General features: G+C 53.6%; 1 protein-coding gene and 1 pseudogene across 2 annotated transcripts in view; both read left to right on the top strand.

The window, feature by feature from the left end:
• Nucleotides 1-1,319: 1,319 nt before the first annotated feature.
• DOC2B (double C2 domain beta) overlaps nucleotides 1,320-22,575 on the top strand; it is a 33,459-nt gene continuing 12,203 nt past the window's right edge. The window contains exons 1-6 of the mRNA XM_079130911.1: nucleotides 1,320-2,000; nucleotides 13,146-13,225; nucleotides 17,911-17,985; nucleotides 19,417-19,526; nucleotides 19,684-19,810; nucleotides 22,356-22,513. Coding sequence (XP_078987037.1) covers nucleotides 1,628-2,000; nucleotides 13,146-13,225; nucleotides 17,911-17,985; nucleotides 19,417-19,526; nucleotides 19,684-19,810; nucleotides 22,356-22,513 — 923 coding nt within the window. The 5' untranslated portion in view covers nucleotides 1,320-1,627. The remainder of the gene's footprint in view (nucleotides 2,001-13,145; nucleotides 13,226-17,910; nucleotides 17,986-19,416; nucleotides 19,527-19,683; nucleotides 19,811-22,355; nucleotides 22,514-22,575) is intronic.
• Nucleotides 11,102-13,061, top strand: LOC306658005 (DDB1- and CUL4-associated factor 17-like; annotated as a pseudogene). The gene is made up of 2 exons: nucleotides 11,102-11,220; nucleotides 11,539-13,061. The product of its transcript is annotated as a DDB1- and CUL4-associated factor 17-like (transcript).

Below are 22,575 nucleotides of genomic sequence, written 5' to 3'. Positions count from 1 at the left end.
AGGTGGGTAGGGACCACCACCATCTCAGAGTTAACCCTTACCTGTTATGTTCAGTGCTACATGGGAACTCACCACAATGCTGTGAGGGTAGAATTGATTCCATTTCACAAATGAGGAAATTGAAGTGCAGAGGGTTCAAATGACCTGCCTTAATGATGCAGCTGGAAGCAACAAGGGGATAGGTCTCTCCTCTCTTTTCTCTGTTCCCCATCCTCTTCAGGGTTTTTGGTGGGGGATGACACAGGCTTGGGGCCCCTCAGTCAGACTCAAGGGAGAGACCCAGCCAAGAAGATAAGTATCTCTGACACAGCAGTGGAAATCAGAGTAAACAGATTCCATCCATGCCAGGGCTTTCTGGGGACACACCTGTATCAGCAGCAGCCTGTTCCCAAGACAGCTTTGTTCCCAGAAAGCTGGGCAGCAGCAGACTGGGCTGTCAGGGATTTATTTAGTTATCTGACCATGTGGGTGGTCTGAGTGGGTGAGCAGGTGACACCCTGCCTTTCTATCTCTGCTTCATTCACCATGTTCCAGGAGGGCATTCTCCGCCAGGCCCTGCCTGCCCTCGCACTCTCACTGACCAAGCCTTGGTCCAGGTTCTCATCCAGACTCTCCCCGTGGGTCCTTCAAACTGCTCACTGACCAAAAGAAGTCTGACTTGAGGTTACAGAGTATACATGTTTGTGACCTGCAAAGAAGTGTGCCTACATTGTGCCAGAAGTGCCCTGGGACAGCTGAGAGTGTACATGTCCAGTTAGTATATGCACAGCCTGTCCCTCCACTCCTAGGAGTGTGGCTGTGCGTACTGCTAGATGAGGTGCAGATTTTAGGAAGTCAGGTTTAAGTCCTTCGATGACGTCTGTGGGTGTGTGTATGTGTCCTCTTAGGTGTGCTTGGGGCATAAAAAACTGGGCCCTGGGTATCACCTCTGTTTGTATGTGTGTGTGTGTACTCCCTGGGAGAGGGTGATGGTTGCTGTGCAGCAGTATTGTGCTACAGCATCCTCCCCAACTCTGTATATGTGCACGTTTGGTGTGTGTGTGTGTGTGTGTGTGTGTGTGTATCCTACAGCCGTGACTGGGTGGAAGTTTCCACTAAGTACCTCTGTGCTCATCTGTGAGTGCTTTGAGTGCCCTTGCACACCTGCGTGTGTCCTGTGAGAGTGAACGGTGCTCAGCATGTGCTGGTACACGAGGGAATGTGTGAGTGTGCATCCTGCTCCGCTGGCTCTCCGCTTTGTCCTGCAAGGGTGCGTGAGTGGAAGGTGTGTGTGTGCGCGCGCGGGGTCCCGGGCCAGCGTGCGCGCCAGTGTGAGTGCGAGTGAGTGTGGTGGCGCTCGACTCGCTCCGCTCGCTCCTCGCTCGGCGCCCGCCCGCCCGCGCAGCCCGCACACTCACACTGCTTGGTTGCTACCGGGTGACGCGGGCTGGGCCCGCCCCCTGCCTGCCGGCCCTTGGCACTCACTCGCGCCGGCCGCCGCGGAGCAGGCAGCAGCCGAGTCAAGGCCGTCCGGGGGCGCCCCGGCGATGCCTGCAGCCCCCGCCGCGCCCCGCAGGGCCTGCTGAGCCGCCCCCGGGCCGGGGTAGCGCCGGGCCGGGCCGCGCCCGGGCGTGGCGGCGCTGCCTGCATGACCCTCCGGCGGCGCGGCGAGAAGGCGACCATCAGCATTCAGGAGCATATGGCCATCGACGTGTGCCCCGGCCCCATCCGACCCATCAAGCAGATTTCAGACTACTTCCCCCGCTTCCCGCGGGGCCTGCCCCCGGCCACCGGGCCCCGCGCGGAGGCGCCCCCGGACGCCCCCGCACGTCCGGCGGCTGCTAGCGCGGGCCGCCCCAGCCCCTCCGACGGTGCCCGCGACGACGACGAGGATGTGGACCAGCTCTTTGGAGCCTATGGAACTAGCCCGGGCCCCAGCCCGGGTCCCAGTCCTGCGCGGCCACCAGCCAAACCGCCGGAGGATGAGCTGGACGCCGACGGCTACGAGTCGGACGACTGCAGTAAGTTTCCAACTCGTCGACTTCTCGCCATCTCCCCTCTCCCGGGCTTGCGTGATCCCCCCGGGCCTCGCGCGTGTCCTCGGTCCCCTTCTCGTCGCTCTCCCTTTCCCTCCGCATACATCCTCCGCCCGGCTGGCCACGGCCCCGTTGCCTGCTTGGTGCGCTCTCCGCGCGCCCTGCAGACCCGCCCCGGCACCTCCCCGACCTGGACGCAAGAGGTGGGAAGTTTGGGGGCGCCCTCCGGGGGTGTCCCATTTCTGGGCCCCGGCTCCCAGGAGCCCGCGCCGCGCCCCCTCTCGGCCCTCCCGCCGGGAGCCCCGGCGCGGGCGGCGGCTTTTGTTCCGGGGAAGGGCGGAGCTGCGCCCCGGGGAGACACCAGTTGCTGCTGGCCGCGCGGTCGCTCCCCGCCCGCGAGCTCGCTTCGGCATCCTGACGGCCGAGGGTCGAGCTGGAGCGGGTTGGGGAGGGAGCCCGAGCCTGGGGCTGGCCAGACTTCGCCAGTGGGCCCGGCGGCCCGCACGGCGCGGCGGCTTTGCTGGTGCGCGCGCCGAGGACCAGGAGGACCGCGGGGCCGCTTGTCCTTTGGAAAAACCTTGGCGGTTCTCCTCCTGCGTACATGGACACCGCCGCGACTCTCGCCGGGTCTGCGGACCTTTGCTCACCTGTTACACCCGCTTCCCCTCGGCAGGAAGGACCCCCCAGTCCGCGCCCCCTCCTCCCGGGACTGAACCCCAAGGAGCAAGCAAGCGCAGGGTCTCCGGAGCTGAGGCCCGGCCAGCGGGCGCTCCTGGAGCCTTGTGCTATCCCTGAGTGCGCCTGTCCAGCGGGATCTGGTACTGTTGGGGAAACCGAAGCGGGAAGATACCGAGATCCCATGCCCAATAGGTTTGCGCCGGGGTGGGGGTGGGGTGGGAGCGCTGCGTGAAAGGCCCCCAACCCAGCTGTGGCCCCAGCCAAGTCCCTCGGAACTGGAAAATCAGTTTCAAAACCTCGCCCTTCCGCGGATGTGAACCTTGCGGGGCTGGGGGCCCTCGCGGGCTTCCCCGGGGCCTGTTTAGCCCCTCCCCCGCGCAGCAGAGTTGGCTGTGCCCAGCTTAAGGCTCACCCGGGCCTCTGGACTGGGGCCTGGAGATTCTCTGAGTTTAACATGTGCATCTGGAAGCTGAAGGTGGGGGTTAACAGTGCCACCAGTGCACAGAGCCTTCATCCCCGCACCTGGGGAAGGCCTATCTGCAGCGTTGGGTCTGAGCTCGCCTCTGTGGAGAAACCACCTTCGGTGCACTTTATGGAAGCCATGACCACAGCCCTCTGGGCCTCCAATATGTTAAGGCCCTGCCCCCAAGAGTGGGACTGAAGAGCAGTCCTTTGCCTCCACTTGCCTGCTGGCTTGGGGAAATTGGGTCGGGAGAGTTTATTGCCTGCAGGGTTGTGCCCTGGATCTGCCCACCCCACCCCCAGCCCTGGAACCCTGTGCAAACGCACCTTTTCACTTGCTGGCCTCTCCAGAGGCCCGAACCAGGACCCAAGTCAGTTCTTCGTCTGCCCTGAATCCAAAGCCTGGGGAAATTGTTCCTATTTCCATTATCTTTTGTGCTGCACCAAGGGAGTGAACCGGGTGGGCAGGGTTTCTGCTTGAGCTTGAGGCCACCCTCTTGCTACCACAGAGGGCCCTCTGGATGACAAATAGCTAAGAGTGGAGAAATTTGTCATTTCTTTAGGCTGTCCCTGAACCCACAGGTGAGGAGGGAGTCAGAGAGTCCAAAGCTCAGATAGGCAGCGGGCTTCTAGTCCATCAACTCAGTACTGGTCTCACAGTAGGGAGTGCAGCAAAGGGGAGGAGGACTGGGTCCCTGGCCAGAGTACACAGGTGTCATAGCTAGGGACAGATTCACATGGGTTGGGCAGTACAAAACAGTCCTGGACACAGTTTAGCAGGCTGGAACAGGGAGTTGACCACACCCATATCATCAGAGCTGAGGAGAAGTCTCAAAAGAGAGCAGGGCTAAGGGGGGCAGGTGTGGCTGAGCCAGGGTGGCTCAGGCTTAGCCTTAACCTGGCTAAGAGCACCCTAACCTTGGCTTAGGTCCCATTAGTGGCTGGGAGCACAGAAATCTTGGCTCCTGTTCCCTGGGGAAACGTTCGCCAGCAGGACCACCCTCCATGGTGCTCCCACGGTGCCCCCTTTGAGCTCCGACAACCAGATCCCTAGAAGAAGCCTAAATGATTCAAGCCAGATGGTTCATTACGGCTTTAGCCAGGGTTATGCTATTTGCTGCCCTAATTATTGGATTATCTCTGTTCTGACAAAAAGAAATGAGGGCGGTTGCTCTGTTGTCCAAGCTGAGAGTGAAGTGCTGTTTATTGGCGTGGCCTTTTTCACGCCGTCCTTAAAGCCCATCCTTTGTTAGTCACCTCAGAGAACACGCACCCAACACACACAACGCAGGTGTTCCCAGCAGACCTCATTGAGAAAAGGCAGAGTGCTGGAATGGGAAGCCCCACCCCGCGCCCTCCCCTCCCTAGTGTCCTGAGCTGATCGCCCTGTGCTCCCTCCAGATGGGCCACCTGCCTCCCATGGCTGCACATGCTGCCTCTGCCTGAGATGCTGTCCCAGCCCATCTCCACCTGCAGAACCCTATTCTCTTCTTCAAAGCTGTGATGACTTAGGTTACTTTGGGTTGCAAATAACAGAAAACCAACTCAAAGTGGCTTAAACAAGGAGGAGAGCAGAAGTCTTGTGGCACCAGGATGCATTGCTATAGCATCTCCTCCACACCATCAGCGACAGTGATTGTGTCTGTTTTTCCACTTGGCCAGCTCTTTCTCTTGGGCTGAAAATCAGAACAGATTTCTATTCCCAAGGGCATATGGGTGAGATTCTAATGATGCTGTCAGTCTCCATCAGCTGAGCAGAATTTGAGTGCCAATATGGTTGCTGTGGGTCCAGGCATCACATAGAACAATAAGATCCTAGATTTGATAAGGACCAGTTTCCTTGCCCACCTCTCAGTTTAAGATTGAGGAAACCTCTCCCAAAAGTTCCTGGGGCATAAGGGGGAGCTAGTGGTATAGCACTTGTCTAAAATGCGTGAAGCCCTGGATGTATCCCCCACACCACAAAAACAAGAGTCCCCAAGAGACCTGTCCTTTTGTCTCATTGGCCAGAATTATGTCATAAGCCCCTGCTTAAAGCTGCCCGTGTATGATTCACCCTAGGGCTGGGTCAGGACTGATGCTCCCGGAGGCCTAGAGAAAGGGTGAAGTGGAGGAGTCACTGTTGAGTCTGCCCCAAAGTCTCTCCTTGGCTGGGGGCAGATCCCAGTGCCCACTGGATGTGATTCCCCATCCTTTGAGCCTAGAACCTCCTCTGACCCCAGTCATGCTCTGCCCACACCTGTTCATATTCAGGCACTGTGCTAGGTCACATCTGAAGCACAACCTCTGACCTCAAGGGAACCAAAACAAGTGAGTGGCCCAGCAACTAGGGACAGGAAGGCAGGAGCCTGAGCAAGAAGCTTTAACTTGCTCAGAGGGCACCCACAGAGAGGGCTGTGCTCTGAGGCTGAGAGGAAGGAGGAAGCAGACTGGCAGAGTGGAAGGAAGAAAGAGGACAGCTGTGTGCACAGGTACTGAAGTTTTGGAAACAGCCCAGAGGAGGCACAACAATAGAGCCAAATGGCTGAGGCAAAGGGAGAGGACATGATGAGATCAAAGTGGTCATATCACAAAAGGTCTTGAATGCCTCATTAAGGAAGTTGAACTGAGTTTCGGAGGTGATGAAGAATCTTTAAAGAATTCAAAGCAAGGAATAAAAAGATTTATAAAAGTCCTAAACTTTTGCTTCTAAGCACCTGAGAAGCAGGGACATTTAACTCATTCTTCTGTGCCCCCTGCGGTGCCTGGCTCCGCTCAGTGCCTCATTTTCCCCAAATGTGAAAGCTTTTGACTCAGCCTTAAGAATTTTTTTTTTCAGTACTAGGGAATTGAAACCAGGGGCACTCTACAATTGAGCTTCAGCCCCAGATATTTTTGTTTTTTTTCTTTTTATTTTGAAACAGGGTCCCATTAAATTGCCTAGGCTGACTTCAAACTTGCAATCCTCCTGCTTCAGCCTCCCAAGTAGCTGTGATCACACACATGTGCTACTGCACCCAGCATTTTCTGTTTTTTTGTTTTTTGGTACCACAGATTGAACTCAGTGGCAGTCAACCACTGAGTCACATCCCCAGCACTTTTTTTTTTTTTTTTTTTTTTTTTAGAGACAGGGTCTCACTGAGTTGTTTAGTGTCTTGCTTTTGCTGAGGCTGACTTTGAACTCATGATCCTCCTGCCTCAGCCTCTCGAGCTGCTGGGATTATAGGCGTGTGCCACCCCGCCCAGCTGCTTCCTATGGTTTTTTTCTAATTATTTTAGAGGCTAACATTTTTCTTCAAAAAAAAAGGACAGATTTCCTATTCCCAAGGGTGTATGGGTCAGGCAAGTTCAGGTGCAAAGCAAGGTCCTAATGAGGCTGTCAGTCTCCAGTGCGAAGCTGGGGAATGTTCAGCGTTAGAGGAACCAACAGGGGCTTGAGCTTGATTTTCTCTGAATTAGCCCCATTAAAGCTCTATAATTATCGACAAGCGGGTGACAACTCTCAAAGGCCCATTAGTGACCAACCCTCATTATTTTTCCAGAGATGTAAACTTTAGTCGGGGCATGTGATTTGAGTGGCTCCAAGGGCAGGGCACAGCAGGATCCTGTGGCTTTCAGAGAAGTACCTTCTCCTGCCCCCAGGACCCTCCTGCCCCTGCCAGCACCCAGGGTGTGTTTTCAACTCACGTCCCTCATGGGTAGCTGTGAGTCCCCCACCCCAACAGAAGACCTGCTTTTCTTTTGCCAAACGGTTGCATCTTCCTAAGATTTTGTCTAAACAAAGTGGCAAAGAAAAATGTTCCAGAGGCCACTAGGCTTTAAGATAGAAACTATCCAGCTCTGCTGGGCCACACTAGCCCACTAGGTCATCTCTGCTCTTAGCTTCATTTCTGCAAATGGAAAGGAAACACTTTGGACCATATGCTCCCTAAGAGAGCTCTTCCCACCCCAGAATTGTGACTGAGCTTCTGAACTTATAAAATAGTATTTCTTATAGAACTTTGAGTAGAGTCAGGCCCGGTGGTGCAGACCTGTAATCCCAGCAACTCAAGAGGCTGAGGCAGGAGGATCACACATTTGAGGTTGACCTCTCCAACTTATAAGATCCTGTCTCAAAAAATAAAAAGGGCTGGGAATGTAGCTTAGTGGTAGGTCAGTCACCCCTGGATTCAATCCCTAGTACCCAGTTCTGCAAAAACAAACAAGCAAACAAACAAACAAAACCTTTTCGTGGAGTTCAAAGAAGTTCAGCAGCCCCATCCTGCGCTCGCGGGATGCACTGGGCATGCTATTCTTTCCCAGGAAGCGGTAATGGGTGTCCGGTTTCCGCAGGACAGCGTCTTTAGACAGGGATGTCTACAGAGCAGTGGAAGGGGCTCCTTCCCCCTCCTGGAGCTGTGTTCCCTGTGGGGAGCAGCTGACCCCGCTCCCTCCTCCTTCTCTGGAGTCAGGAAGCAGGTGGAAGTCATATTTATATGTGTTCACCAGACAAAGCCCCCACTCAGGTGCACCACCAGAAGGCAAGTTGGTGCAAACTTACCCACCATGCGAATTAAGCACCTGCTTTTGACCAGTCTCACAGATGTGGCCAAGGCGGGGTCCCTGTCTGGGGACACTCATGTCTTGGGGAAACAGATGGATCCAAGCTGAATGGCAAATTGACTCTCATGGCACACCAACAGGTCAGAGTATGTTACTATGAAAGCATGGGCTGGGTGAGTCTTGGGCCTGTGGCTAAGGTAGTAGTTACAGAAATGGTGATGTCTACCTCAACCACAGGTCCTCACCTATCCGTCTGCACAGATGGGAGTTAGGCTCCAGGCAGCAGAAGGCCAGATCCAGTTATCACTGAAGCACATATTCTTTTCTGTACCAGAAATCGAATCCAGGGACGCTTACCCACTGAGCCACATCCCCATCCCCTTTTATATTTTTATTTAGAGACAGGGTCTCACTAAGTTGCTTAGGGCCTCGGCAAGTTGCTGAGACTGGCTTTGAACTTGCTCTTCTCCTGCCTCAGCCGCCTGAGCCGCTGGGATTACAGGCATGTGTCACCGTGCCTGGCAGCACATTATTTATGTCAGGCTTACTCCAGGCCGATTGACTCTTAGTCTGGACGCAGTTCTAACACGTATTATCACCTGGATTCATGGAGGAACCTACTCAAGAGGAGAGAGAAGTGTCTGTGCTACAAGAGGCAAGTGCTCTAATAGGACTTCAGGGTGACACAAAAGGAGGGGGCAGGGCTGGGGCTGGGCTCGGTGGTAGAGCACTTGCCTGCTGCTTGAGGCCCTGGGTTCCATCCTCAGCACTACATACAAATAAGTAAATAAATAAAATAAAATAAAGGTCCACTGACAACGAAAAAAGTAAAAGAAAAGTGAAGGAAAACCAGAAAGGGGCCACTTGGGACCACCAGGTGGAGGGATTGCCTCACACCCCCTCCTATGTCTGGGCTATGACAGTGACACACAGGCAAATAATCACAGTCATAGCAATGACTTGGGTTATTCAGAAAAGCTTAAATGATCATTCACAGGCAGGGTGCAGGGGGACACAGTGATCCAGTTAGAACAGGCGCCTTCCAGAGCGGGTCTCAGAGGGGCAAGCACAGTTATCTAGAAGTCACCTAAATGAATCTGCTCCTTCAGTAATTATCTGCGGAGTACTTGCTGTGCCCCAGGCGCTGTATGCCATGAGATGGATGCCATTGCTGTCTGTCTGCAGATGAGGAAACCGAGGCACGAAGAGGTTAGGTAAGCTGCCTAAGGTCACACAGCAAGGAAGTGCCCGGCCAGGATTTGAACCTGTGGAGTTCGACTTAAGGGGCTGCACTCCACACTGCTGCAGGCAAGGACAAGGTGAGCTGTGCCTCACCTGGCTGGGGCCTGGTTAACAAGGCAAATACAACTCCATGGCCTCCTCAAAGAAAGGGCAGCTCCACCCATGTGGCCCTTCCTTTCCCTGCAGACTCAAGAAATCATCCTGCCTGGGCTCCTGCAAGGGCCTAGACGTCTTCAGACTTTATCTACAAGGGCCCAGATTGGAAGCATGTTCCCTTTGCAGGCCACCTGGTCTGTGGCAGTCTATGCAGATGGGTGTGGTTGGCATTGGCCAGTGGCCTCAGCTCATCTAGGCGCAAGCTGAGAGTCTAGGGCAGCCCCTGCCTGAAGACAATCTTGTGCATCTGACCCTTCCCTCGCCCCCTGCATCTCTCCAGCCACTACGCCCCCACCTATCAGGTGGCCTGTGTTTGGAATGTCCCCTCCCCCCAGCCCCTTTGTGCCACTGGTCAACTCCTGCTGATCCCTCCTGGCTCAGGTGAAGCATCACCTCCACCAGGAAGGCTTCCCTGATGCCCCACTTCACAGTGAAGCCAGGTAACACTCCTCTTGTCTCCTTCCTGTGTTGTGACAAGTTCTTTCCATCTGTGCTTTCCTTGGAGGCAGAGACCTGCCTCATAGCTCTCCTTATCTCTAGTGGCATATTATAAACACTTGGTTAATAAAGAACGAATGACTAACATACCAGTTGCTCAGCCCAGCGCTTGGGAGCAGGACCAGGACTTGTGAAGACATATGGGAATGTGCATCTTGCTGTCTGGGGTCTGCCCCTGAGGTCTGCTGGCCTTCCTGCTCGGAGTCACTTGAGCCTAGAAGGCCACAGCTGCTGTGTGACTGCCCCAAGGGAGGGAGCTACACCCTGATCACTGCACCTTTGCCTGGCCCTAGGGAATTGCCGCTGCCTCTGAGAGACTTGAGGGCAGCCACATGAGGACCCAGGTGGCTCTTTGCAGCCCACCCAGGGCCAGAGAGACTGGGATCCACAGTCCCACTTGTTGCCCAGGGAGCAGTGAGAGGATCAGCCAGTCAGCCCAGGGCCTGTAGCTCTCAAAGCCCCGTCACCTCTGCCTTGTCACGCAATCCTTGTGTCACTTCACAAGTGAGGGAAACTGAGGCATGGAGCCCAGGGCAGCACAAGGCTTGCAGGCCGGGCTGCAGGCTGACCCCCCAGGTGTGACTCAGGGAACCTCTCCAGGGCCGGGGATGAACCTAGCCTCTCTGAGCCTCAGTTCCTCATCTGAAAAGTCAGAAAAATTTTGTCACTCTCTGGGCTTGGGTGGGATGGGAAGATGGGTGAAGGGATTGGCATTTCATTGGTGATCATTGGGTGGCCATGGTCCTTGGGACTGTGGCAGTCTTCAATTCCTGATTATTTAGGGGGAAAAAAATGGTGGTATGCCTTTAAACTTTTACCTGTTACTTGGAAGCAGTGGTTTAATTGTTAATGTAGTGTTGCAATTTTCCTTTTGTAAAACCTGAGGGTTTTGGTTTTGCTTTCTTTCCCAGTGCTTAGGGATGGAACCTAGGGCCTCGTGTATGACAGGCATTGAGCTACAGCACCAGCCCTATGTGTGCGTCTTTATTCATAAGCTTTGTGGACTGGAATGGCGATGCTCATCACTGAATGTGAACTTGTGTCTGTGCCCTTAGGGACCCAGCAGCGTGCTTCAGCACTGCAAATCCATGTAGTTCCTTAATCTCAATACTGAAACCATTTGGGTAATTTTGAAATATTATTAATGGTATCCTCGTATCGTTTTACTAAGCTTTGCTATAAAAGTGATAGTTTGGTTGCTTTAACTAATTCCAGCCATTTAAAAGGGAAAATGAAGCAGGGCACAGTGGTACACGCCTGTGATTTCAGTGATTCAAGGGACTGGGGCAGCAGCCATAGTGGCGCATGCTTGGGAGGCCGAGGCAGGAGGATTGTGAGTTCAAAGCCAACCTCAGGGGCTGGGGTTGTGGCTCAGTGGTAGAGCACTCGCCCAGTATGTGTGAAGCACTGAATTCAATTCTCAGTACATTAAAAAAAAAAAAATTTTTTTTTTTAAATTAACCGCCCGGCAGTTGCTGCCCTACCTGTGAGTGAGGCACGAGCCGACCCTGCGCCCGGCTCGCTCATCCATGGGCCCAACCCGGAAGCCCAACGTGTGCCGCCGGCTGAGTCGCCGGGCGCTTGGCTTCCTCGCGCGCGTCGCAGGCGTGGTGCAGAGAACGAACCTGGGCATCCTGCGGGAGCTGGTGTGCCAGGAAAGTACTAAATTTAAGAATGTTTGGACAACTCATTCCAAGTCACCTATAGCTTATGAGAGAGGAAGAATATCTTTTGACAGTTATCGGTGCTGTGTTAGCAGTGCTGTGGTTTGAACTGAGGGCTTCCTGCACAGTAGTGTTGCCTCAGAGCCAAAAAAACTATGAAATGCCAAAATGTTCCAAATCAGAAAAAATAGAGGATGCTTTATTATGGGAATGCCCCGTGGGGAAAGTACTTCCTGATCCATCAGATTATAAATCCTTACTCATAGCATTGACTGCTCATGATTGGCTGCTTCGTATTTCAGCAACTACAGGAAAAATCCTCGAGAAGATCTATCTTGCTTCTTATTGCAAATTCAGGTACTTGAGCTGGGACACTCCTCAAGAAGTCATAGCAGTCAAGTCTGCTCAGAACAAAGGCTCAACAGTGGCCCGGCAGACTCGCCACCACTGCTCTTCGAGGTGTCGTCCCTGGAGAATGCTTTTCAGATTGGAGGCCATCCTTGGCACTACATCATCACACCCAATAAGAAGAAACAGAAAGGAGTTTTTCATATTTGTGCTCTAAAAGATAATTTATTGGCAAAAAATGGGATCCAAGAAATGGAGTGCTGTTCTTTGGAATCTGACTGGATTTATTTTCATCCTGATGCTTCTGGTAGAATAATACATGTTGGCCCAAATCAAGTCAAAGTTTTAAAGCTAAATGAAATAGAAAATAATAGTTCTCAACATCAGATCTCTGAGGATTTTGTCATTTTGGCCAACAGGGAGAACAAAAATGAAAATTTAGTCACCGTTACAGCTTCTGGATGGGCGGTCAGAAAATGTTTTAACCTTCTGGATGATGACCCAGAACAAGAGACTTTCAAAATTGTGGACTGTGAAGATGAGTTGGATTTGCTTTCTGTGGTAGCTGTTACGCAAATAGATGCTGAAGGAAAAGCTCACCTGGATTTCCACTTGTAATGAATATGGAACTTTACTTAAAAACATTCCACTAGTGGAGTCATGGGATGTGACATAGAGCCATGAAGTCTACTTCGACAGAGACTTGGTGCTACACATAGAACAGAAACCAAACAGGGTCTTCAGCTGCTGTTTACCAGATGGTATGTGACCCTGGAGAAGAAGAAGAAATCCTAAACAGAAGTTGTTAAAAGGAGTGAGATAATTGTAACTTATGAAACTTTTATCCCAACAACCCAGCAACTGGCTACAGTCCTCCTTTATTATCTGCATGGCACATTCTGCAGTATTTTCCAAAAAAGGTGTTGGGTTAACTTCGTATGATAAAAACTTTTGCCATAGAAGGTGCTGAGGACTTGATTTTATGTAAAGTTTTGTGTTTTTTTAAGAATGTTGTCCCAAGAAGTCTAGCTTTTTTGGACTTTAGCTAGGTGCTGATGCAAATATAAAATGCTGAAAGTAGAAAGGGACAAGTTAATTCCAGTTGGTGTGGAGAGTGTCATTGATGTGGAGCTGTTTAATACAGTTCTTAAAGGATGATATGGAATTCTGATTGGTAAGGATAGGAAAGAGACAAAATAGATACAAATTATAGATACAGAAAAAATTCTATCTGTACCAAATTTTGCTTGAGGATAAGAAATGGGATGTATAATATGAAAACATACTTTTGAGCCAAAATTGTGGCATCAGATTTTAAAAATCATATATGTATATAGGATTTTGTATTTGTATACAGTATCAAGGATTGATTCCCAAATTACTTTTCTTCCATGGTTTTATTCTCTTGGCTTGATGTCCCATTGAGTGTTTATGCTTGTATTGTAGACTAATATAAAAGATTCCAAGGAAACCTTAAAAAAATGTGACTCATTGAGCCATGCAGGGGAGGGGTCACTTCTCCAAGATGCAGCCAGTATGTGACCTGTCCCTCTGTTTGCAGCCGCGCTGGGCACACTAGACTTCAGCCTGCTCTACGACCAGGAGAACAACGCCCTCCACTGCACCATCAGCAAGGCCAAGGTAGGCGCCCCGGCTCCTGCTGTGGCTGCTGAGGGAAGGGCTGAGGCTGAGGAGGCCAGTCCTGCCCCCGTCCTTCCTGCCCAGGCTTCGGGGTATCTGAGCTGCGTGCAGGGAGGGAATTCTTACCTAAAGCATCTCAGCTCCCAATTCCCCAAAAAACTCTATACCTTAAGGCATTTGAGGGAAGGAGCAGGAGAAAGGGAGAAGAATGGATGTATGGAGGCCCTGGTGGGGCTTTCAGGGGACAGGGAGTCTGGGAGGGACTGTCCAGAAAGGGATGAGGTAGGGCAGATCTGTCCTGCAAGCAAGAGAGGGCAGGAAGGTTGGATGCTGATGCCGCTGGGTCTGCTCGACCCCAAGTTCCCAGCTGCTGGATTTCCTGGGCTCCCTGAGCAGTGGGTGGACTTTGCTGTCCTGCTCCGAATGCTGCAGGTGCCACCAAAGCAGGCTGACACTCTAGGTAGGTTTAACCTTTAGACCTGACCCTGAAAAGTCCCCTGGGCAAAAAGGTCCCCCCAGCCAGGCCCTCCAGTGCTCCCTGTGGCTCTGCCCCTTGAACCAGCGTGCGTCAGCTCTGGGTTCTCAACCATATTGTTCCCTTCATCCCCCCCACATGGCTCCTTTTTTGGGAGGAAGGTACCAAAGTTGATGTTCTCTCGCAAGGTAAGGGCCCATGTGGCCAGCAGAGACCCCTAATAGGGCTGTGGAGGGGCCTGGGCTACCCAGCTCAGAGGGAGGGGCTTCCTGCAGAGCATCCTGGGCCCAGGCCTCACACCCAGTCCCCCAACCTGCAGGCATCCCTCTGTCCCTCCCTTCCACCTGCTGGCTGAGGGACTGACCTTGGTTTTGTATCCACCAGAGGAATAGACTGCCTCTGGCCTCCCCAGGCTATGCCCCAGCCCAGCCTGGGCCACCACCCATGGACTGCTGTGGTCAAGCAATGAGTACTGTCCACATTGAGACCGGGGGCCAGGTTGGGCACCTGGAGGCCCACCACTCTATGCCTCCCTCTGCCCTCTTCTGGAAACTACCCAGGCTGTGGCTCAGGGCATGCCCAGACCTACCCGCTAGGAGATCTGAGCGTCTGGTGTCTCCCCAGCCTCGCCAAGGTGAAGGCCAGGCTGCAGGGCCACACAGCCCCTTCTCCTCTCCCTCTACCCCGCTTCGTAGAGATCGTCCAGGCTTGGGGACTAGCTGTCAGGCAACTCCGGCCAGAGCCCCTAGAGCTCTTTCCTGACTCTCCCCAGCTCCGGTGTGTTTTTGTGAGTGTGTGCTCGTGTCTGTGTGTGTCTGTGTGTGGGTGCACAGACCTGTGTGGAAACCAATGTGCACGCATATATGTGTCCACTTGGGGGCACAGCCCTGAAGGCAGTGCTCACCAGTGCTCAGAGCCACACCCACCTGCACACTCACAGGCACTCATGTCCCAGGAGGGGCTGGTAAAACCCCAGCAGAACCACAGTCCCAGGACTGATTCTTTCTCTTTCTTTCTTTTTCTTTCTTTCTTTCTTTCTTTCTTTCTTTCTTTCTTTCTTTCTTTCTTTCTTTCTTTCTTTCTTTCTTTCTTTCTTTCTTTTCTTTCTTTCTTTTCTTTCTTTCCTTCCTTCCTTCCTTCCTTCCTTCCTTCCTTCCTTCCTTCCTTCCTTCCTTCCTTCCTTTCTTTTCTTTCTTTCTTTCTTTCCAGGGAGGTATCCAGGATTGAACCCAGAGACACTTAACCCCTGAGCCACGTCCCCAGCCCCTTTTTATATTTTATTTAGAGACAGGGTTTCCCTGAGTTGCTTAGGGCCTCGCTAAGTTGCTGAGGCTGGCTTTGAACTTGCGATCCTCCTGCCTCAGCTTCCCAAGTCATTGGAATTAATTAGGTGTGTGACATCATGCCCAGAAGTTGTTGTTTCTGATTATGACAAAATATACAAGCATAAAATTTACTGTCATAACTGTTTTTGATGTGTACAGTTCAGGGGTGCTAAGTGCATTCGTGTTGTTGAGCTAGTTGACAACATCCATTTCCAGAACTTTTTCGCCTTCCAGTACTAAAACTCTGTACCCATTCAACAGCTGCCTGTTCCCTTTCCCCTGCCACCACCGTTGACTCTGTCCCTAGGAGTTTGAGTCCAGACACCTGATGGGAGCAGACTCCTGCCATGCTTATCCTTTTGGGCTGGCTTATTTCACTCTGCCTGATGTCCCTAGGCCCATGGTGCGAGTCAGAGCCCCTTCCTTCTTAGGACCAAGTGACACTGGAGCCTTTTCTTCGACAAATTCAGAAAGCTCCTCTCCTTGAACACTGGCCAGCAGCCACTGAGAAGCCCAGGGCCTGGGTTTTGGTGAAAACCCTCCTCTCCAAACAAGACCCCCAGTGCCAAGAGCCACCAGGGCCTTCCCTCAGGACCTCCTCTGCCCACCCCTCCACTCCTTCCTGTGTGACTGTGGGGTCACCTTTCATCTTTTGTAGGTAGGCTGGTGGGGGGCTACCCAAGAGTCCACCCCCTTGCCCCCTGACCTGAAAACAGCTTCCTGTCCCTCCCTTTCCTGGACCGGGATCAGGCTCCAGGGGAGAGCAAGGTGCACAGAGGGCCGATGAAAGCTCTGCTCCTGTCCAGGTGCTGTGGGCGAAATTCTGAGAAATTTGACCCAATGGAAACATTTTAAGCTCAACAAACAAATGTGTAAGAATTGTAGAAAATTGTGGGACCAATGAGGTAGTACTCGCCTGTAATCCCAGAGACTCCGGAGGCTGAGGCAGGAGGATCATGAGTTCAAAGCCAGCCTCAGCAACTTTGCAAGGCTAAGCAACTCAGCAAGACTCTGTCTCAAAATAAAAAACAAAAAGGGCTGGCCATGTGGCTCATGGTTAAGTGCCTCTGGGTTAAATTCCTGGTACCAAAACCAAAGAATTGCGGAAATGTGACAGGAGCCTTCAGCCATCCCCTGGTTGCAGCAGTCCTACTCAGGCTGGGCCACCAGATTCCCCAGAACAATGCCACACTTGGCTTTGAGCACTTAGTGGGAAGGGGCAAGGGCCAGGAATGGGGAGCTGGGTCTGGAGGCAGCCTTGTGGCCATGGGCACCCACAGGGCATCCAAGCCAAGCTCCAACCCAGAGCTGGCCCAGTGCAGGGCAGAACTGGAATCCTAGCAACTCTGTGCAGCTCAAACACCGTCACCCCAGCCTTCAGCAGCTTCTCTGGCATCTTCCAAGGGGGCTAGCATGTCAGAGAAGAGAGCAAACACCCACCTCACCCACCTGCCAGCTCTGCTTCTGTATTACTCCAACTCAGGGGTTGGAGTGTGCGTGTGTGTGTGTGTGTGTGTGCATGCGCGTGTGTGTGCGTGTGTGTGTATGTGTGTATGTGTGTATGTGTGTGTGTATGTGTGTGTGTATGTATGTGTGTGTGTGTGTGTGCGCGTGTGTGTGTGCGTGTGTGTGTGTGTGTGTGTGTGTGTGCGTGTGTGTGGTACTGGGGACTGAACCCAGGGGTGCTTAACCACTGAGCCCCGCCCCCAGCCCTTTTAACTTTTTATTCCGAGACAGAGTCTTGCCACAGTGCTTAGGGCCTCCTAAGTTGCTGAGTTTGGCTTTGAACTTGCAGTTTCTGCCTCAACCTTTCAAATTCCTGAGATTACAGCACCCAGCTGAAAATGAGAATTATTAACCCCTTTTACAGACCATAAAGCAGAGGACACAAAGGAATTCATCCACGTACCCAGCTAATTAATGCCAAAGCCAAGTCCTGAACTCTGGCCTGGTGACTCCCGGACCTGTGCCTTTGCAGGTAGCAGACAAGCAGCGTATGGGAGTCCCCCTGCCCGCCGGGCTCTCCTCCAAACCAAGTGGTCTGGACCTGGGAGAGGAGCGTGGGGCTGCCTCCGCTGTGGGCCTGACTGAGCCACGAGCTGCCTCTCCCCCACCCGGTTGTGCAGGAAACTTGCAGTGTGTCTGTAGGGCCGCCACTTAGCTGCTTCTCTATGTCCCCACGCACCACCCCAGAAAGGAAAGATGCAGTTTCCAGAAACAAGCGCCCGCAAGAGGTCCACGAAGCCCCTGTTTGTGGTTGTCTGGGTCTCAGGCTGTGCACAACTTGTTTGCAAAAGGAACTGAAAGCAAAGTTAGTGAGGGGTGCCATCTTGTGGAGGGACCCTCCACAGCTGGGCAGCCTGTGGCCTCTATGAACACCAACTGGCTGTCCCTGGGACAAATTCAGAAAGAAGCTGTCTGGTCCTGCCAGTCTCCCAGGACCTGGAACACTTTTCCACACCCACCAAGGGCAGCGTGTGAATGAGTGAACAGAGGGTTACGGATTTGGGATAGGAGAGGAAAGTCTCCACCAAGGAGCTGTGTTTGAAAGTGGGAAAGGAAAGTCCGGAAGAGGGAAGGGCCAGACCAGAGCGGGAAGATGAGGCTGGTTCAGGGCACAGTGAGTCACCTGGCTTCCATGATAAGAAGGATGGAAAGAGAATGAGGCCTGGGGCAGCTTTCCTGGGCTGGGATGTTTGGGGGTAGGGAAGTTGCATCGACCAGCACTGAGTCATCCTCCTGCACCCCATCTGGGGGTGTGGAGTCAGAGGGCTTCTGGAAGAGGACCATGAAGGGGCCCGACCAGCAGACCCAGGGACAGGCTATTTCTGTTGCTCTGTATCCTCAGTGGCCAGTTCATACCCTCTGCTGCTTCCTCTGCACAGGGCCTGAAACCCATGGACCACAATGGGCTGGCGGACCCCTATGTCAAGCTGCACCTGCTGCCAGGAGCCAGTAAGGTAAGGGTGTTCCTGCCCAAGCCTGAGTGCTGTGGCTGGGACACCCAGGGTAGCCCACAGTTCCCACACAGCCCCAGCAGCCAAGCAAGCTCAGAGGACCTCGGCCATCACCTTCACTAGCACTCAGTCAGCCCCACAACCTCCAGGCTTTCCAGGGACCTCAAGGGTCAGCATGACATGCTTACTCAGTAGGGGACACTCCCCCCACCGAGAATTTTTAGGGCAGCATTTTATAAGGAGTCTCAGCTGGAGATGAATAGTATATGCCAAGAAAAGACTCCTTGGCCAACAACGTGAAAGATTTGCAAACGGGTTTCTTGGCTGCAGGACTTGTCAGAGCCTTTAATACATTGATGAGCTGCTCTACAGTTTTCCATCAGGGGGACTGAATGGCAGCATCTTCCCAATTTGTTTAACCCCTGAACTCCTGTTCCCAGACTGGATGACACAGCAGGCAGATGGAAGCACAGAGGGAGCAGAGGCCATATGCCAGTGTGGACAGGCCACCCACAAGGCATTCTCTAGGAGAGGCTGGGTTCCAGACAGAGAGCAGCCGAGTGAAGGCATTGAGGAGTGGCTTCAGGGGCGCTCCGGGAAGGAGGCCCTCCAGCTCCCCGCCCACGTTGCCCTCCTGCAGGACCAACCACCACCACCAGGGGCCTGAAGGTGGGGTCCACCTCACAGTAGCTTCCTGTGGCTGCTGCAAGGGGCTTAAAGCAACACACATTTATTATGTCACCACTCTGTGGCCGGACATCTAACAGAGGTCTCAGTGGGCTCAAAATCAAGGTGTTGGAGGGCTGCCTTCCCTCTGGAGCCCTAGCGAGCAAGCGATCTGTTTCCCTTTCCAACTGAGAGAAGCCGCCCACATTCCTTGGCTCTTGAGTCCATCTTATGTCCACAGCCAGGTGCAGCTGCACCTCTCCGTCACGGCTCCTTCTGAGGCTCTCTCAGCTGCATGCTCTTTGGTTTTTTGGTGGTCCTGGGGATTGAACCCAGGGGCGCTCTACCACTGAGCTACGTCCTGTATCCCATCCCTTCTTATTTTGAGACAGGGACTGGCTTAGTTGCTGAGGCTGGCCTCAGTCCTGTCTCAGCCTCCTGAGTTGTTGCTGGGGTTTCAGGCGTGTCCCACACACCAGGCTCCTTCTGCTTTTAAGGACCCCCGACATCTCATGGGACCGCCCAGTTAACCTAGGATAGTCTCCCTGTTTGGGTTTTGATTTCGCACATACTAAGCAAGCCACACGCCCAGACCGCCCTGTTTTGAAGTCAGCTAATTAACAATCTCAATTCCATCTGCAACCTCAGTCCACCTCTGTATGTCAGGCAGCATGTCCACAGGGTCCTTGGAATTAGGATGTGGCCGTCTTTGGGGCCATTATTCTGCCTCTGCCTCTGCTAATAAGATCATTTTTTTCCTTTCTCCAGGCAAATAAGCTCAGAACAAAAACTCTGCGTAACACTCTGAACCCCACGTGGAACGAGACCCTCACCTACTACGGGATCACAGACGAGGACATGATCCGCAAGACCCTGCGGTGCGTGAGGGCCCTGGTTGCCTGCTCCCCCCTGCCCCATTCACTGGGGCCACCTTGCCCACAGACAGCCCCGCCATTTACAAATCCCCACTGACCCTGGAAGCAGACTGGGGGTGCACAGTGCATCTGAGGTGCCGGCTGTGTCCATTGCTTCCAGAATCTCTGTGTGTGACGAGGACAAATTCCGCCACAATGAATTCATTGGGGAGACGCGAGTGCCCCTAAAGAAGCTGAAACCCAACCACACCAAGACATTCAGCATCTGCCTGGAGAAGCAGCTGCCGGTGAGTGGGCCTCGGGCTCCCTCCAGCTACCAGGCTCTGCCCACCCCATCCAGCACCCTCTCTGCTGGAGCTCAGGGCCAGGAGGATTTACTAAGCACTACTGAGCACCCAGTATGGTCATAGGTGCCTGGGAGATGGACAACATGTCCTGACTGTTGGAGGCGCCAGGTGAGGCTCATGAGCAGAGCAGATAGAGCAAGGGAAGGGAGGCAGTCCCAGGAGCTGGGACGGAGGGGGGCTAGGAAGGACTCGGCTTTCACCCTGAGTGACACAGGTGCACAGGAGGATGTGAAGCATAGGCATTGCTTCATTCATTGACATATTAACGGCTCCCTGCCTCCTGGGAGAGGGAGGAGACGGTAGGGCGGGAGAGCAGAGCCATGAGCAGGCCCAGGCTGGGGTGGGTGCGAGGCTTGCTTCTAGACTGAATGCACCAGCAGCTGGGCCCTCGGGCGGCAAGGACAGGGGCAGTTCTGGTGTCCTGGACCTGAGCAACTGGACAGATGAGGTGACTATTAACTAGGAGCAGCTGGGGTGATGGCCCAGGCGCTCAGTTGGATGGTGTTTGTCTTGAAGTGTCTGTGAGATACCCAGAGAAGACAGCAAGTAATTTTTTCTTAGAAATTGCAATTGTTTGCAAACAATGTCACAACAGTTTGCCCTCCGGGGGCCTCAGCAGCTGAGCCCCTGCCATGTCTCAGTCTCTGTCTCTCCGTGCACCTCCCATCCCCTGCAGCCTTGTCTACACCCTGGTCAGAGGCCTAGAGGGGTCGTCAGGAGTCCCCAGTGTCCCAGGGCCAAGACAAACACTTGGCCCTCAGCAGCCCAGTGTCCAGGACACGAGCAGTGGCACATGGTCCCCTCAGAGGCTCTGTGCTAGAGGAAAGGGTGGGAGGACCTGGATTCTCAGCAAGCTCAGCCCGAGCCAACGTCCAGGAGCAAGTCAGTCTGCAGGCTGAGCTTCCCACTGAAGCCCGTCCTACCTTTTTGCATAACCTGATCAAGTTTTCTTCCCTTGTCACTTTCTCTCCCACTCACAGACATTTGTGTGATGGATATAACCTTTTCTATTTTATTATTAGTCACCAACCACAGGTAACCCAGTTTTTCCAAACGATCTGCATCACCGAGGGGGGCTCTGTCGTCTCCTACAGCAGCAGTATTCCCTCCCGAGTTCTGATCCCGCGCCCCAGCAACCGTGTGGGCGTGGACGTGTGTGGCTTGTGCGTAACCCTGTGTCTGTGTGGATGTCTACTAAGTGCCCGTGAGTGTATGTGTGTCTCTGTGCGTGCATGGATGCACGAGTGTGTGGGAATCTGTGTGTGTTTGTGCCCTGGGCATGATCCAGCCCTGGCTGAATCTTGCTTGAATTTTCTGCAGGCTTTTTTGAGCAGTTTGGGGTCACACAGTGACCACAGGACTGCAGCTTGGGATAACGGCTATGTTCGTAAAGACGCATGTAGGTGGTGCATTTTGGATTTTACAGTCTGTATACATTATATGTTCTAAGTAAACACTGAACAAAGCCCAGTCCATTGGTCTTCATATGAAACAACCCAAATATAATATCCCATGCCTGAAAAAATAGCAGAAAACATCTCTGTTCATATACACTGTTTCATTTTCACATGTCACACAAACGCCCTCAGCCACCGTGACAGCTATTTAGAGCTGAGCCACTGGTACTGCCTGCCTGAGTGCTGGGCTAAGAAAGATGCCGAGGCTGCCTCTGGGCTTGGGTGGAGGCTGTGAGCAACGTTGCAGGCCGTCCCCTCTGGGTATGGAGCTGGGGAAGGGGGCCTGTGGGTCCTGGGTGCATCCGCCCTGCCAGGCATCCCTCCCCTGCCTCACAGGAATCTCGGCGCTAGGAAGGTTTGGACGTGGTCCCACGGGAGCTCACATTAGTGCCAGACAGAGCACAGTTGTGAGCAAAGGCCAGGCCTGCATGACAGGAGCCTGGCAGTCCTGAGCAGGGGCCTCCGGGCACACAGGGCTCAGCTGGGTGGCAGAGGACAGAAGAGAGGCAGTTCCTGGCGAGCAGCAGCGAGGAGGAAATGAGGAATGGAGAGGATGAGGAATGGAGAGGCTCCTGGCCGACTGGGGTGGGAGACGAGATGGAGTGCTGGGAAAGTTGGGTGGGACCCCGGAGGCAGGCACTGGGCACTGCTGAGGCTCAGAAGGGGACTGGGTGGCTTCTCCATCCAGCCCCCAGCTGCTCTGAGGCTGGGAAGGGGACAGAGCTCCATCTTCCGAGCCCTCCCCAAGGGTCCCCAGCCCTGAGAGGCTCCAGGAGGCAGCCCAGGTCTGCTGAGGCCAGGGGGAGCCCTTGTTTCCTAGCCAGCTTCCTGTACTGGGCAGACCCTTTGACCTTTCTCTAAGACCCTTCAGGAGGGGAGAGATGAGCAGAAAGGCCAGAGAGGACATGGCCATGACCACTCTGCAGCGTCCTGCAGGCGGACAGATTGAGGAAGTGAGGCCCAGGATGCGTCAATGTGGCAGGGGCGGGAGCAGGCAAGGACAGCCCAGTGACTTCCCTGCCCAACAGGTGGACAAGACGGAAGACAAGTCCCTGGAGGAGCGAGGCCGCATCCTCATCTCCCTTAAGTACAGCTCGCAGAAGCAGGGCCTGCTGGTGGGCATCGTGCGGTGTGCACACCTGGCTGCCATGGATGCCAACGGCTACTCAGACCCCTATGTGAAAACGTGAGTGTGCTGCTACGGCCTCCTTCCCCTCCTCGCCTCAGGGATGGGAAGCCCGTGTGGCC

This window comes from Sciurus vulgaris, assembly GCF_902686455.1.
Source record: "Sciurus vulgaris genome assembly, chromosome: 3".
NCBI lineage: Eukaryota > Metazoa > Chordata > Mammalia > Rodentia > Sciuridae > Sciurus > Sciurus vulgaris.
The sequence above is the reverse complement of the archived record's forward strand: the minus strand, read 5'-3'. Positions and strand labels throughout refer to the sequence as shown.